The sequence below is a fragment of the Carcharhinus amblyrhynchos genome, chromosome 4 (assembly GCF_965287045.1).
Source record: "Carcharhinus amblyrhynchos chromosome 4, sCarAmb.v2.hapA, whole genome shotgun sequence".
NCBI lineage: Eukaryota > Metazoa > Chordata > Chondrichthyes > Carcharhiniformes > Carcharhinidae > Carcharhinus > Carcharhinus amblyrhynchos.
The window spans coordinates 1,884,096-1,899,559 of NC_137327.1; the positions used below are offsets into that span (position 1 = coordinate 1,884,096).

General features: G+C 45.6%; 1 protein-coding gene across 1 annotated transcript in view; it reads left to right on the top strand.

Annotated features, from left to right (window-relative positions):
• The window catches only part of LOC145342488 (WD repeat-containing protein 88-like), a 64,578-nt gene extending 49,114 nt beyond the window's left edge, over positions 1-15,464 (top strand). Inside the window, exons 7-11 of the mRNA XM_080188051.1 lie at positions 3,472-3,653; positions 4,968-5,050; positions 9,050-9,118; positions 12,330-12,422; positions 14,531-15,464. Coding sequence (XP_080044177.1) covers positions 3,472-3,653; positions 4,968-5,050; positions 9,050-9,118; positions 12,330-12,422; positions 14,531-14,755 — 652 coding nt within the window. The 3' untranslated portion in view covers positions 14,756-15,464. The remainder of the gene's footprint in view (positions 1-3,471; positions 3,654-4,967; positions 5,051-9,049; positions 9,119-12,329; positions 12,423-14,530) is intronic.

Below are 15,464 nucleotides of genomic sequence, written 5' to 3' on the forward strand. Positions count from 1 at the left end.
CCATCTTGGTGTCATCTGCAAATTTGCTGATCACACCACTTACTCCCTCTTCCAAGTCATTTATATATACTACAAAGAGAAGAGGTCCCAGTACTGAGCCCTGCGGCACACCACTAGTGACAGACCTCCAGCTAGAAAAGGACCCCTCCACTACTACTCTCTGTCTCCTCTTAGCAAGCCAGTTCTCAACCCATCTAGATACCTGGCCTCGTATCCCATGAGCCATAATCTTTTCTACCAACCTACCATGTGGGACTTTGTCAAACGCCTTACTGAAATCCATATAAACCTCTTTAACTCTACGTGATGACTGGATATTTAAACAACAATGGTAAATGTGGCCAAGATCACCTGAATTATGGAAGGGAAATCACATTTGGCAAATCACTGGGTGCTTTTTGATGATATTACCTGTATCATAGATAAAGGGGAAACCAGTGGATGTGATATATTTGGATTTTCAGAAGGCTTTTAATAAAGCCTCACATAGGAAATTAATAAATACAATTAGAGTGTGTGGGTTTGAGGGAAGTATACTGTTATGGATTGAGAATGTGTTAACTGGCAGAAAGAGAGTAGGAATAAATGAATGATCCTCAGGATCGCTGGCTGTTACTAATGCACAAAGATCAGTGCGAGGGCCACAGCTGTTCACAATCTGTATGACTTGGATTTGAGGACCAACTGTAATATTCCTAAATTTACTAATGACACCGAACTGAGTGGAAATGGTCAGGAAGCAGAGATCGTTTTAAGAACATCAGAAATTAAGAACTAGGAGCAGGAGTAGGCCATCTGGTCCCTTGAGCCTGCTCCATCATTCAATAACATCATGGGCTGAGCTTTTTGTGGACTCAGCTTCACTTACCCGCCCGCTCACCATAACCCTTAAATCATTCACTATTCAAAAATGTATCTATCCTTGCCTTAAAAACATTTATTGAGGTAGCCTCAACTGCTTCACTGGGCAGGGAATTCCACAGATTCACAACCCTTTGTGTGAAGAAGTTCCTCCTCAACTCAGCCCTAAATTTGCTTCCCCTTATTTTGAGGCTATGCCAGGGCTATGGCCCTCCAGTGCCAGTATATCCTTTCTCAAGTAAGGAGACCAAAACTGTACACAGTACTCCAAGTGTGGCCTCACCAGCACCTTATACAGCTGCAACATAACCTCACTGTTTTTAAACTCCATCCCTCTAGCAATGAAGGACAAAATTCTATTTGCCTTCTTAATTACCTGCTGTTCCTGCAAACCAACTTTTTGAAATTCCTGCACAAGGACACTCAGGTCCCTCTGCACACAGCATTCTGCAACTTTTTACCATTTAAATAATAGTCCATTTTGCTGTTATTCCGACCAAAATGGATGACCTCACATTTACCAACATTGTACTCCATCTGCCAGACCCTCGCCCACTCACTTAGATTATCTGTATCCCTTTGCAGACTTTGTGTCCTCTACGCACTTTGGTCTTCCACCCATCTTAGTGTCATCTGCAAATTTTGACACACTACACTTGGTCCCCAACTCCAAATCATGTATGGAAATTGTAAACAATTGCGGTCCCAACACTGAATCCTGGGGCACAGCTGTAGTCACTGATCACTAACCAGAAAAACACCCATTTACCTCCACTTTTTGCTTTCTGTTTAGTTAAACAATCCTCTATCCATGATAAAACATTACCCGTAACACTGTGCACCTTTATCTTATGTAGTAGCCTTTCGTGCAGCACCTTGTCAAATGCCTTCTGGAAATCCAGATACACCACATCCACAGGTTCCCCATTGTCCACTGCGCGTGTAATGTTCTCAGAGAATTCCACCAAGTTAATCAAACATGACCTGCCCTTCATGAACCCATGCTGCATCTTACCAATGGGACAATTTATATCCAGATGTCTTGCTATTTCTTCCTTGATGATAGATTCAAGCATTTTCCCTACTACAGAAGTTAAGCTAACTGGCCTATAGTTACCTGCTTTTTGTCTACCTCCTTTTTTAAACAGTGGCATTACATTTGCTGTTTTCCAGTCTGCGGGAACCTCTCCAGAGTCCAGCGAATGTTGGTAAATTACCACTAGTGCATTTGCTATTTCTCCCGCCATCTCTTTTAGTACCCTGGGATGCATTCCAGGGTACTTGTATGTGATCTATATTTGCATTGTTGGATATAAGAAATAAGGTATAGATTTCAGTGGGCTTGTTTAAAATTTCTGTGTCGGAAAGAGTAAAACTCTAGTTAGATTCATGTTAAACAAAGGTGTTTGCATGTATGGGGGTTTTGGTTTCAGTTCAACCGGCAGCTGCATTGTGCTGAGAGAGTTTATAAAATGTAAAGCAAAAAAGAGCCTGGAAGAATAATGAGGTGTTTCTTTAGGGGAAGAGATCTTTATTTGTTTATAGTTTAACTGAACCAGAGCAGATGGAACTAAGAAGCTAGAGGGAGAACAACTCTCTCAGTTCCTTCAGAGCATAAGTAAAACAATGGAGTAATAGGCACGAAAGCAAGTACCGGAGAAAACAAAAGAACAGTTAGTTCTAGATGCCAGAGAATTAAAGGTATGTTCCAGGAAGTCTGATGTCCAATGAACAAACAAAAGTTGCAATTGAAATAAGAAATTGTTTGTTGAAGTTAAAGTCACACCTGGGAAAAGCAGAGCTGGTGAGGTTGGCTTGAGAAAAGCCACAAATCTGAAGCAATCATAAGGGTTGGAATCCTTATTTCAATAGTATTCAGCTGGGGACTGAATACCTGAGAGATTGTGTGAAAAACCTGAATGCATGTGGCTAGTCAAGACAAAAGAATACTGAAAGGAGAGTTGGAAAACTTTGGGGTGGATCCTTGCTGAGACAGCTGAAGGAAAGCTTTGTTTGAAAGGAGAGTTGGAAATGAAGATAGATGCTTGAGGAAAACAACTGAGGGATTGTGTGAAATAAGATTTTAAAGTTTTTCGTGAGGGGAGTTTGGAAACTCCCCTGGTGTGACCATCATCTAGGGGGAATTTGAGGAGAAGCCCATAGATGATTGATTAAGTGGCATCTGCTACTGGTTTCAGAGTGGGGTTTTGTTTGACCACAGTTAGCCTGTTGGGTTAGAGAGACTGTGTGTTTAATAATATTACAGCATAAGATATGCCGTGTGACCTGTGTTATCCTTGAAACCTGGGTCCATTTGTGAAGATGAGGGGGGAGTGAAGGAATATTGCATCGTAGTCAAACAGAGGACTGTGAAAGCTCAATCATTGAGGATAGTCAAGACAGAAATCCATGGATTTTTGGAGACTAATGATATCAAGGGATATGGAGATATCATGGCAAAGTGCTATTGAGGTAGATGATCAGCCATGATTTAATTGAATGGCGGAGCAGATTCAATGGGGTGAATGGCCCACTCCTGCTCCTAGCTTCCTATTGTTGCAACTATCTGGAAAAACTGGATAAGTGCAAAGTCTTTTCTGTTTCTCCCAGGCACAGGAACGTGGTGTCAGACTGCTGCTTCAGCCAAATGGGGAATGTACTTTGCACTGCCTCCTGGGACAAGACGATGCTGCTGTGGGATGTTGCAGTGGGAGAATTCCGAACCAAGGGTCCACGGAGCCTCTCTGATGCTCACGAAGGTTGCATCAGTTCCTGTGCAATGTCCAAAGATTGTGAGTTTTCATTACAACACCCCGCTAATAAATAAGGCAAGTGTCAGGATTGCTGTTCTCATGTCCACAGGGCTGTGCTTCCAATTCAATGTTAAAATATGGGAATCAGCAATGATTGACTGACAATAAGGGACCACAGTCTTCCCAATCCTGCTGCACTGAGTACATTCCTTCTGAAAGGATTCACTGAATAGGTGACCAAGATCAGAAGTCCTCAATCTCTAACCCAGATCACAGGACAGTGATCAGTGGCAGAAAGCCTCGTTGATTCCTTGCCCCCAAAAATAATCTTGCAGTATTCCCTCAATACTGATCCTCTGTGAGAACAACTCTCCCTTCGTACTGATTATCTAACAATGCGGCACTCCCTCTATATTGATCCTCTCTGACAGTGCGGCATTCCTTCAGTACTGACCCTCTGACAGTGTGGCACTCCCTCAGTACTGACCCTCTGACAGTGCGGCACTCCCTCAGCACTGACCCTCTGACAGTGCGGCACTCCCTCAGCACTGACCCTCTGACAGTGCAGCACTCCCTCAGTACTGACCCTCTGACAGTGCAGCACTCCCTCAGTACTGACCCTCTGACAGTGTGGCACTCCCTCAGTACTGACCCTCTGACAGTGCGGCACTCCCTCAGCACTGACCCTCTGACAGTGCGGCACTCCCTCAGCACTGACCCTCTGACAGTGCAGCACTCCCTCAGTACTGACCCTCTGACAGTGCAGCACTCCCTCAGTACTGACCCTCTGACAGTGCAGCACTCCCTCAGTACTGACCCTCTGACAGTGCGGCACTCCCTCAGCACTGACCCTCTGACAGTGCGGCACTCCCTCAGCACTGACCCTCTGACAGTGCAGCACTCCCTCAGTACTGACCCTCTGACAGTGCAGCACTCCCTCAGTACTGACCCTCTGACAGTGCAGCATTCCCTCAGTACTGACCCTCTGACAGTGCAGCAATCCCTCAGTACCGACCCTCTGACAGTGCAGCACTCTCTCAGTACTGACCCTCTGACAGTGCAGCATTCCCTCAGTACTGACCTTCTGACAGTGCGGCGCTCCCTCAGCACTGACCCTCTGACAGTGCGGCGCTCCCTCAGCACAGCGCAGCACTCCCTCAGTACTGACCCTCTGACAGTGCGGCACTCCCTCAGTAGCAAGGTTTGAATTATCAATGTCCCCATTAGGTGGTGACTTTGTTACCTGCAGTGTGACAGCTGTCACTTTGTTGTGCTGTTTTATCACACTCTGTTCCTGTTATTCAGTCGAGATTGCAGATTTGCTCTCAATGTCTCACTCTTATTACCTTACAGCATCTCTGATTGTAGCTGGATCTTACGACCAAACCATATCTGTCTGGGACACAACAGGACTCTACCTGAAACTGGTTTTAAAGGTTTGTTAAACTTCATAATGCCATGAAAACATTGGAATATAATTGGTCCTGGCACGAATGGGTGGGAGTGAGGATCAGAGAGGATTGTTCTGGAAGGGAGAGAATTGTTGGGTTGTTGGTAAGGTCTGTATCAGGGAAGAGATCAGTGGGGGCCAGGGTGTAAGGGGGAGGAAAATCAGAGAGGGTGTGTTGCAAGAATACTGGGGGTAATGAACACTGGGCAACCACAAAGAACAAAGAAAATTACAGCACAGGAACAGACCCTTTGGCCCTCCAAGCTTGCACCGTCCATGTTGCCCAACTTAACTAAAACCCCCTACCCTTCCGGGGACTATTTCACTCTATTCCCAGCCTACTCATGTATTTGTCAAGACGCCCCATAAAAGTCACCACTGTATCCGCTTCCACTACCTGCCCCGGCAGTGAGGTCCAGGCACCCACCACCCTCTGTGTAAAAAATCTGCCTCGACATCTTTAAACCTTACCCCTTGCACCTTAATAATGTGTTCCCTCGTAATTGACTCTTCCACCCTGGGAAAAAGCTTCTGACCATCCACTCTGTCCACACCTCTCATAACCTTGTAGACTTCTATCAGGTCTCCCCTCAGCCTCTGTTGTTCCAGTGAGAACAAACCAAGTTTCTCCAACCTGTCCTCACAGCTAACTCCCCCCATGCCAGGCAACATTCTGGTAAATCTTTTCTGTACCCTCTCCAAAGCTTCCACATCCTCCTGGTAATGTGGCGACCAGAATTGAACACTATACTCCAAGTGCGGCCTAACTAAGGTTCTGTAAAGCTACAACATGACTTGTCAATTTTTAAACCTCCTCAGGAATCCCACGACTATGAACTGAAACTAACTGCTCGGATCAGTACAAACCGATTACAGAGGACAAGAAACTGGAGCAGATTCTGCAACACTGGGTAAAATAGTGGGAAGAACCATGAGAAGAAAATTAATAAAGTTTGATTACTCAGGAAAAATGGGAATATAAGGATTAAAGAAACAGAGCCACTTCAGATCAGCCACGATCTTATTGAATGGCGGGGCAGGCTCGAAGGGCTAGATGGCCTACTCATGCTCCTATTTCTTATGTTCTTACAGGCCAGTTGTTTTAACATCTCCCATCAAGTGAGAAGCCATTGTTAAATACGTTATAGCAAGGCACTTGGAAAAATTCAAGACAATTAGGCAGAGTCTACATGGTTTTGTGAAAGGGAAATCATGATTAACCAATTTACTGGAGTCCACATGTGCCATGAATAAAGGGAAACTAGGTGTGCTGTATTTGGATTTCCAGGGGGCATTTGATAAGATACCACATCAAAGGTTATTGCAGAAAATAAAAATTCTTGGTGTGGGGTATACCATATTGACAAGTTTGAAGATTGGTTAGCTAACAGCAAACAGAATTAGCCTAGAATTAGCATAGCATACGTTGGCAGGATGTAGCAAGTGCTGTGTCTGAGAGATCAGTGCTGACCTCAACTTTTTGCAGTTTATATAAAATGACTTGGATGAGGGGATTGAAGGTATGTTTGCTAAATTTGCTGATGACACAGAGATAGGTAGGAAACTAAATTGTGAAGCGGACTTAAGAAAGCTACAAAAGAACATGGATAGGTTAAATGAGTGAGCAAAGATCTGGCAAATGGCGTATAGTTCAGTTTGGCAGGAAGAATAAAAAGAAGATAATTATCTAAATGGTGAGAGATTGCAGAGCTCCAAGGTGCAGAGGGATCTGGGTGTCCCAATGCATGATTTTCCAAAGGTTAGTATGCAGGTACAGCAAGTAATTTGGAAAGCTAATAGAGTGTTATTCCATATTGTGAAGGGAATTGATTATAGAAGTAGAGAGGTTATGCTTCAGTTAAAGGGCATTGGAGAGACCACATCTGGAGCATTGCGTACAGTGTTCGTCTTTTTTAAGAAAAAAATGTTTATTCCGTAGAAGCAGTTAAGAGAAGGTTTACTAGATTAATACTAGGAATAGGTTGCTTTATGAGGAAAGGCTGGAGAGATTAGCTCTGTATCCACTAGAGTTTAGAAGAGATGCCTTGATCAAAATCTTTAAGATCCTGGGGGTTATTGACAGGGTGGATGTGGAGAGGATGTTTCCTCTTGGGGGAGAATCTAGAACTAGGAGTCAGGGTTTAAAAATAAGGGGTCACTCATTTAAGACAGATATCAGGAGAATTTTGTTGTCTCAGAGGGTGGTGAGTCTTTGGAACTCTCTTCCTCAAGAGGCAGTGAAGCAGAACCTGAATATTTTTAAGGCAGAGTTAGATAGATTCTCGATTAACACTAAGGGGCAATTTAGCTTGGCCAATCCACCTAACCTGCATATTTTTGGGTGTTTCACTCCAGGTATGATTTAAGTGACCCACCAGGAAGCTTTTATTGAAATAAACTTTATTTAAAAACACAGTTAGGATATAACAAAAAGAATTAGCAAAACTTTTCCCATTTAAAATAAACATGCCAAAGTATAATTCTCAACAGCTAGCTATCTCTATTGTTCCAATTTAGTAGTATCCCCACAGAGACATAAATCCCTTATTTGGACCAGTTAGTACAGAAAGGTAAATATGCTTATGTGGCTACTAGATTCCTGGCCTTTTAACACCTCTGGAGAGAGATCCAATCAGACACTTGACTTCTAATTCTCATGCAGCAATTTCCAGAGAAAGCTCCACTCCCAAACAGCAGAATCTCAGAAATAAAGATTTATTTCCCAGCAGATTCCAGTTTCCAGACCTCTGAGAGGGGAAAAGAGAAGCTTTTTTTTCCAAAAGGCAACTGAACCTGATTTCACTGTGTAAACCTAATTGTATCTAGTCATATGACCTTATCTGTCAATTAACCTAATCCAGCCCTACTCTGCAATATCCCGGCGTAAAACACAAAATAGCAGAACCCTACATTAACTGAGAGGGGATTAAGGGTTATGGGGAGAGGGCGGGAAAGTGGAACTGAGCAGCGACAGATCAGCCATGATCTTATTGAATGGCGGGGCAGGCTCGAAGGGCTAGATGGCCTACTCCTGCTCCTATTCCTTATGTTCTTATGTTCTAACAAGGGGGTAAAAGGTTATTCAGGGTAGGCAGGAATGTGAGATTGAGGTTAAGATGTGGAGATGCCGGCGTTGGACTGGGGTCTTACCACACCAGATTAAAGTCCAGTAGGTTTATTTGGTAACAAACACCACTAGCTTTTGGAGTGCTTGCTGCTCCTCTATCAGACCTGTCTTACTAGGTTAAGGTTAAGTCAGATTAGCCATGACCTGCTTGAATGATGGAGCAGGCCTGAGAGGCCGAATGGCCTAATCCTGTTCCTTGATTATATGTATTCCTGATTGTCCTTTCATAAGGCAGTGGTGAGCTGCTTTCTTGAACTGATGCAATCCATGTATTAATGACTGCACATTGTATTTATAGTTAAACATGGGTGTATTAAATAAAATTTGGCACCTTGTTTTCAGATTGCTCCAAGGCCGTGCCCACTCACTATCTCTTTAATCTTCTCCAGCCCCACAGCAGTCAGATATCTGTGTTCCACTAATCCTGGCTTTTTGTGCAACCCCAATTGTAACCTCTCAACCTTTGGTGGTCGCACCTTCAGTTGCCTGGACTCCAATCTCTGAAATTCCCTCCCTAAACCTCTCTTTTCTCCTTTAAGTCACTCCTTAAAACTTAACAGTTTGACAACCTTTTTATTATCTGCCCAAATATCTCCATAAGTAGCTCGCTGTGAACTGGGAGCAGTCCCACCCAGCTGGATAACAGTGGCAAGGTGTTGGAGGAGGATGGTGTGATCAAACGTATCAAAGGTTAAGAAGGACAAGGAAGGAAAGTTTTCCTTTGTCACAATGATATAGAATATGATTGGTGACTCTGCAAAGAGAAGGATCTGAAACAGGAAATCTGAAACAATTTGCAATGAATCTGGTTCTATTTACCTGGGTTTCTCTTCTCACTCTTTGTCTCCCTCTCAATAGGATCACAAGGACTGGGTAATGGATGTTGCAATTTCCTCAGATAACAAGTGGATTCTCTCTGCCTGTAAGGTAGTGATTTTACTTGTGATAGAGTATTTTCATGTACTATCTACAAGACTTACAAAAGCGCCTTCAATAGCACATTCCAAACCTGTGTCCTCTAAACATAAACAACGGCAACTTTTATTGTGCCTTGAATAAAATATCCCCGGGCACTTCACAGGAGCATTATGAAACAACATATGACACCAAGCCACATAAACATAGGAATATAGAAGCACAATTAGGCCATTCAGCCCACTGGGCCTGCTGCACCATTCAATTAGATCATAGCTGATTATCCACCTCAGTATCATAGAATCCCTACAGTGCAGAAGGAGGCCATTTGACCCATTGTGTCTGCACTGACCACAATCTCACCCAGGCCCTGTACCCATAACCTCATACATTTACCCTAGCTAATCCCCCTGACACGAAGGGGCAATTTATCATGGACAATCCACCTAACCTACAAATCTTTGGACTGTAGGAAGAAACCAGAGCACCCGGAGGAGATGCCACACCGACGGCCACCCAAGGCTAGAGTTGAACCCGGTTCCTGGCACTGTGAGGCAGTAGTGCGAGGCACTGTGCCACCATGCTGCCCCTTTCCCACGCTCTGCCCATTCACTTAATATCATTAGTCTCCAGAATCTATTGATCTAGCACAGTCCCACCCAGTTGGACAACAGTGGTGAGGTGTTGGAGAAGGATGGTCAAACATGTCAAAGGTTGAGAAGGACAAGGAGAGGAAGTTTCCCTTTGTCACAGCCTATTGATTTCTGTCTTGAACATGCTTAATGGTTGATCTTCCACAGCCCACTGGTTTAAGAATTCTGAAGAATCACTGGACTCTAAGTGAAGAAATTTCTCTTCAACTCAGTCTACAGTGCCCTGCCCCATATCCTGAGACTCTTATCACTCTGTAAAGATTTTGCAAGTTTCAATGAGATTACCCCACATTCTCCAAAACTATATGGAAAACTTGTCCCTAAAATTGACCCTACAATATTCTCCCCTGAATCTGGTTACAATAGGGGTACCATACGCATAAACACGGGTCAAGGTAGGTGTAGGAAAATGCTTTGTTAAGATGGCGGCGTGGACTCGTTGGGCCGAAGGGCCTGTTTCCCATGCTGGGTTGTTCTTTGTTCTTTGTAACTCATTCAGTCTCCTCAATCTCTGCTTATAAAACGATTCTGCCATTCCAGGGATTAATCTGCTGAATGCCCTGTACTGTTTTAAGCAGCCCCTGGGTGTTGACGATGACTTCTTTCCACACTAAAAATGTGTTCTCAAGTGACTGGGGAGTTCAATGGGCAAACTACAGTCTCTGTCACAGGTGGGCAGATGGTTACTGGTGGGATGGTACCTGGGTTACACTGCGGTCCCTTCACTGTCAATGCTTGGCTTCAGCTTGGGCAGTCTCGAGCCACAGATTCCCAGATGTTGGTGGGGATGATGTACTTTTTTAAGGAGGCTTTGAATCATTCCTGAAGCATTTCCTCTGCCCTCCTGGGGCACAATTGCATGTTGAAGCTGCCAGCAGGGCACATGTTTCTTGTGTTAATCGCGTGGACAATATGGCCCTTCCAGTGGAGCTGTGGAGTGTGGTCAACACTTCGATACTGGGGATGTCAGCCTGAGTGAAAACACATAGGTACACCTATCCTGCCAATGGATTTGCAGGATGTGTGGAGGCAGCTGAGATACCTGCTGCACACAGCCCATGTGTCTGAGCTGTATAGGATGCTGGCTATGACTACTGCCCTGTACACCATCAGCTTGATGCCTAGCCTGAAGTCCTGGTCTTCAAACACTCTGGGGGTGATTTTACTGGCTCATCATGCTGGTTGATGAGCAGGGTGAGCCAGTAAGACGGCATGAGAAGGTTTCTCACCTCTCGCAATCTTACCAGCCCCAGATTTCCGATGTGATCAGCCTCGCGCCCGGGAAGGTTACGAGGCTAATTTTAGTATTTACATAGTGTTAGTGAGCCCAGGACATAATTGTCCGTGCTCAGTTCATCATGAATGGCCTCCATCCACAGGGACTTGATGAAGTGGCCTTGCTGGTGGGACCGGAGGCCATTGAGGCACCCCGCCCAGTGGTCAGAGGCAGGGGCGGGGGGGCAGCAGTCTCCTTCGGTAGTGCCAGCCTGACACCCTGCCATTGCCACCTGGCACTGCCCATCAGGTGCCAGGCTGTGCCAAGGGGGTAGGGCCTGATGGGGGGGCAGGGCCATGATGGGGCAGGGCCTAAGGTGAGGAGGGGGGAACTGGCACTCTGGAACTGGAGATTGTCTGGGATGGCAATCAACCAGGATTGGGGGAGGGGGGGGTGCAATCAGCCATGGGTGACGGGGTGGAAAAGGCATGGGGGGGGCGGGGGTGGGTGCAGGATCGACCGGGCAGGAGCAGACCAATCATATTTAGGCAATGTTTTTCTTGTTAAACTATTTTGTGATCCTGCGACTCTAATTCTCAAAGTTTTCTGAATCAAAAATAAAAGCAATGAACTTCTGAGCCAGGGTTCTATTCCGGAACCTTCTCGCCCAGCAGTTATACCAACTGGAATGGTTAAAATGTATTGATAAAATGTCTTTGGATTCTCCTCGACTTTTCTTGCCATATTGTTTCATGTCCTCTCTTTGCTTTCTGAATTTCCTATATCTCTCTCAGCTTTTTGATGTGCTGGGCTCTTCCATTTTTGAGGATGGGGATATTTATGGAGCTGTTTAATTGTCCATCACCATTCATGGCTGGATGTGGCAGGACAGCAGAACTTGGATCTGATCGGTTGGCTGTAATATCGCTTAGCCCTGCCCATTGCATGCTGCTTTTGCTGTTTGGTGCGCAGGTAGTTCTGTGTTGTAGTTTCACCAGGTTGACACCTCGATTTTAACTTTTGCCTCGTGCTGCTCCTGGCGTGCCCTCCCTCACTCATTATTGAGCTGCATTTGTTCAATGGTGCCTTCACTACCTCCTCAAGGACAATTAGAAATGGGCAAAAAATGTTGCTCTTGTCAGTGATGTTCACATCCTGAGATTGAAGTTTTAAAAACAAGTCCTGTGCTAAAATGTTAGGGTACTATCCCATCACTGATATTCCATGGGTGTATGATAGAGTCTCTGTCTGTGCTCTCAATGCAGTTGTTTTAATCACTCAAACCTAGCTCTGTTTCTAAGACCTTTAGCTGCTATTTCTAGATTGCATTTTCTCATTTATTTCATGTTTCTAGGATTCTACTGTGCGTTTGTGGGACATTGAGAAAATGGAACAGATCCCAGCTGTCAAAGCTGAACGGAGGATACATGGGGCGAAAGTTTTACAGGTTTGGGGGTCTGATCTCTTTTGTGCTTAGTCCAGGGGAGGGAGTCTGCTCTCTCTCCCTGTGTGAAAGGAGCTTTAGTCCGGGGGAGGGAGTCTGCTCCCTCTCCCTGTGTGAAAGGAGCTTTAGTCCAGGGGAGGGAGTCTGCTCCCTCTCCCTGTGTGAAAGGAGCTTTAGTCCTGGGGAGGGAGTCTGCTCCCTCTTCCTGTGTGAAAGGAGCTTTAGTCCGGGGGAGGGAGTCTGCTCCCTCTCCCTGTGTGAAAGGAGCTTTAGTCTGGGGGAGGGAGTCTGCTCTCTCTCCCTGTGTGAAAGGAGCTTTAGTCCAGGGGAGGGAGTCTGCTCCCTCTCCCTGTGTGAAAGGAGCTTTAGTCCTGGGGAGGGAGTCTGCTCCCTCTCCCTGTGTGAAAGGAGCTTTAGTCCTGGGGAGGGAGTCTGCTCTCTCTCCCTGTGTGAAAGGAGCTTTAGTCCAGGGGAGGGAGTCTGTTCTCTCTCCCTGTGTGAAAGGAGCTTTAGTCTGGGGGAGGGAGTCTGCTCTCTCTCCCTGTGTGAAAGGAGCTTTAGTCTGGGGGAGGGAGTCTGCTCCCTCTCCCTGTGTGAAAGGAGCTTTAGTCCAGGGGAGGGAGTCTGTTCTCTCTCCCTGTGTGAAAGGAGCTTTAGTCCAGGGGAGGGAGTCTGTTCTCTCTCCCTGTGTGAAAGGAGCTTTATTTTCAGACTGCCAGTAATTACTTAGTTATATTTCAGACTTTCATAGCAGTAACTGCCACTGAGCCAAGCAGACCCAAGGTCTCTCACCTCACATGCTGTACTCTGGGCAGGGATGGCATGGTGGCACAGTGGTTAGCACTGTTGCCTCTTAGTGCCAGGGATCCGGGTTCAATTCCAGCCTTGGGTGACTGAGCGGAGTTTGCACATTCTCCCTGTGTCTGCATGGGTTTCCTCAGTAAGAAGTCTGACAACACCAGGTTTAAGTCCAACCAATTTATTTGACAGTAAACTCACAGTTTACTCACAGTTGTAAGTTTACTATGAAATAAATTGGTTGGACTTAAACCTGGTGTTGTCAGACTTCTTACTGTGTTTACCCCAGTCCAACGCTGGCATCTCCACATCATGGGTTTCCTCCCACAGTCCAAAGATGTGCAGGTTAGGTGAATTGGCCATGGTAAATGTGTGAGGTTATGGGATAGGTAAGGTGCTCTGTCAGAGAGAAAGTGCAGACTTGATGGGTCAAATGGCCTCCTCCTGTGCTTGCTATTTGCCACATCATCAACAAGGATGTCATCTGCCAGCTTACTGATCATACATTAACACAATATGGTGGCACAGTGGTTAGCACTGCTGCCTCTTAGCACCAGGGATCCGGGTTCAATTCCGGCCTTGGGTCACTGTCTGCGTGGAGTTTGCACATTCTCCCTGTGTCTGCGTGGGTTTCCTCCGGATGCTTTGGTTTCCTCCCACAGTCCAAAAGACGTGCTGGTTAGATGCATTGACCCAAACAGGTGCCAGATTGTGGCGATTAGGGGATTTTCACAGTAACTTCATTGCGGTGTTAATGTAAGCCCACTTGTGACACTAATTAAAAAATGAGGAGTTCAGATACATGAGACTAGAAAATCCAGGGTTGTTCGTGGAGCAGAGGAGGTTAAGGGGAGATTTGACGGAGGTGTTCGAAATCACGAAGAGTTTTGATAACAGTAGCATGAGTTTTGATAACCAGAGGGACAGAGATTTGAAGATAATCGGCAGAGTGAGCTGTTGTGATTTGGAATACTCAGTGTAAGCAGATTCAATAGGAACTTTCAAAAGGAAATTGGTTAATATATATTTGTGTCTATGTGCTTGTGGCGATGTGGAGAGTGTGCTTGCACCTACAGAGGGTGTGTGAATCTGAGGGAGGGGAGGGGGAAGGGGAGGTGGTGGCATGTGTGGAGTGTACCTGCAGGGGGGGATGTGTGTGTGTGTGGCGTGTGTGTGTGCACGTGTGGCACGAGAGTGCATGTGTGTGCATGTTGCATGTGTGTGCGTGTGCTGTGTGTGTATGTGTGTGTGTATGTGTCTGTGTGTGTGTTCATTGCCCTGTCTCTTGATGATGTCTGTCCTCCTCTCCTCAGTGTACACATTGTGGGAAGCCGTTCTCCAGCTGGCACGACGATGACTTGGAGTTTCTGACCCTCTGCGTGTTCTGCCGTCTGTCGCCATCATCATCTGAAGTCTCCCTGCCCGCTCTGCCGAGCCTCTCAGCCCCAGTTCCAGACCCACCTCCACCTCCACCTCCTCCTCCTCCCCCACCTCGCTCACTACACCATGGATCAAGGAAAGGACACGAAATCCATTAGTGCTGCTGCATTTGCCGCATGTTTTTGCCACAATGGAATTTCTTTCCTCTGCTCTGCCTGTCCTACAGGGATACAAAATTCCTTTATTGGGAGGAACTCAACGATGATGTCAGCCTCTCTCTGACCTTCAGCCATCTTTCCTGACAGATATTTGAAGGTGCTGAGAACCCCCAACAAACTCCCTCCTGCTGGAATCTGTTCCACTTTCTCTAACCTCTATCTTTCAGCAAGACTGTGTGTTCTGCACTGGTGCCTCCCTTGACTGGATCTCATTCCCAAACTCTCTCCCAATGTATCCATTTCATTTCATTAGCTGCTCTGGAATCTTCACCTATCTTCAGAGCTCACCTTCTAAACCTTTCTCTATAACTCAGTCTCCACCACGTCCTGAACACCAATGTTCAGTGTCTCCTCAATCCCTGCTAATCTGCCTGTCTCCCTTTCTAATGTAAGGTCAAAGTGTACCCCCACCCAGGCCCTCTACCCGCCTCTCTGGTGAATGGAAATGTTTCAGGATTTCAACGGAATATCCCAATGATGATGTTTCTCCCTATTTTTAGCAATTGCCTTGGGATTGGCAGTCCTGATTTGTTTTCTAGTTTTAAATCACTTTTTGTGAACACTTTATGATTTAATTGTGTTTGATCACTTATTAAGAAGGATGCTCACATATTTAGAGGTCAAAATGTAATCTCTTTCGCTCTTACAA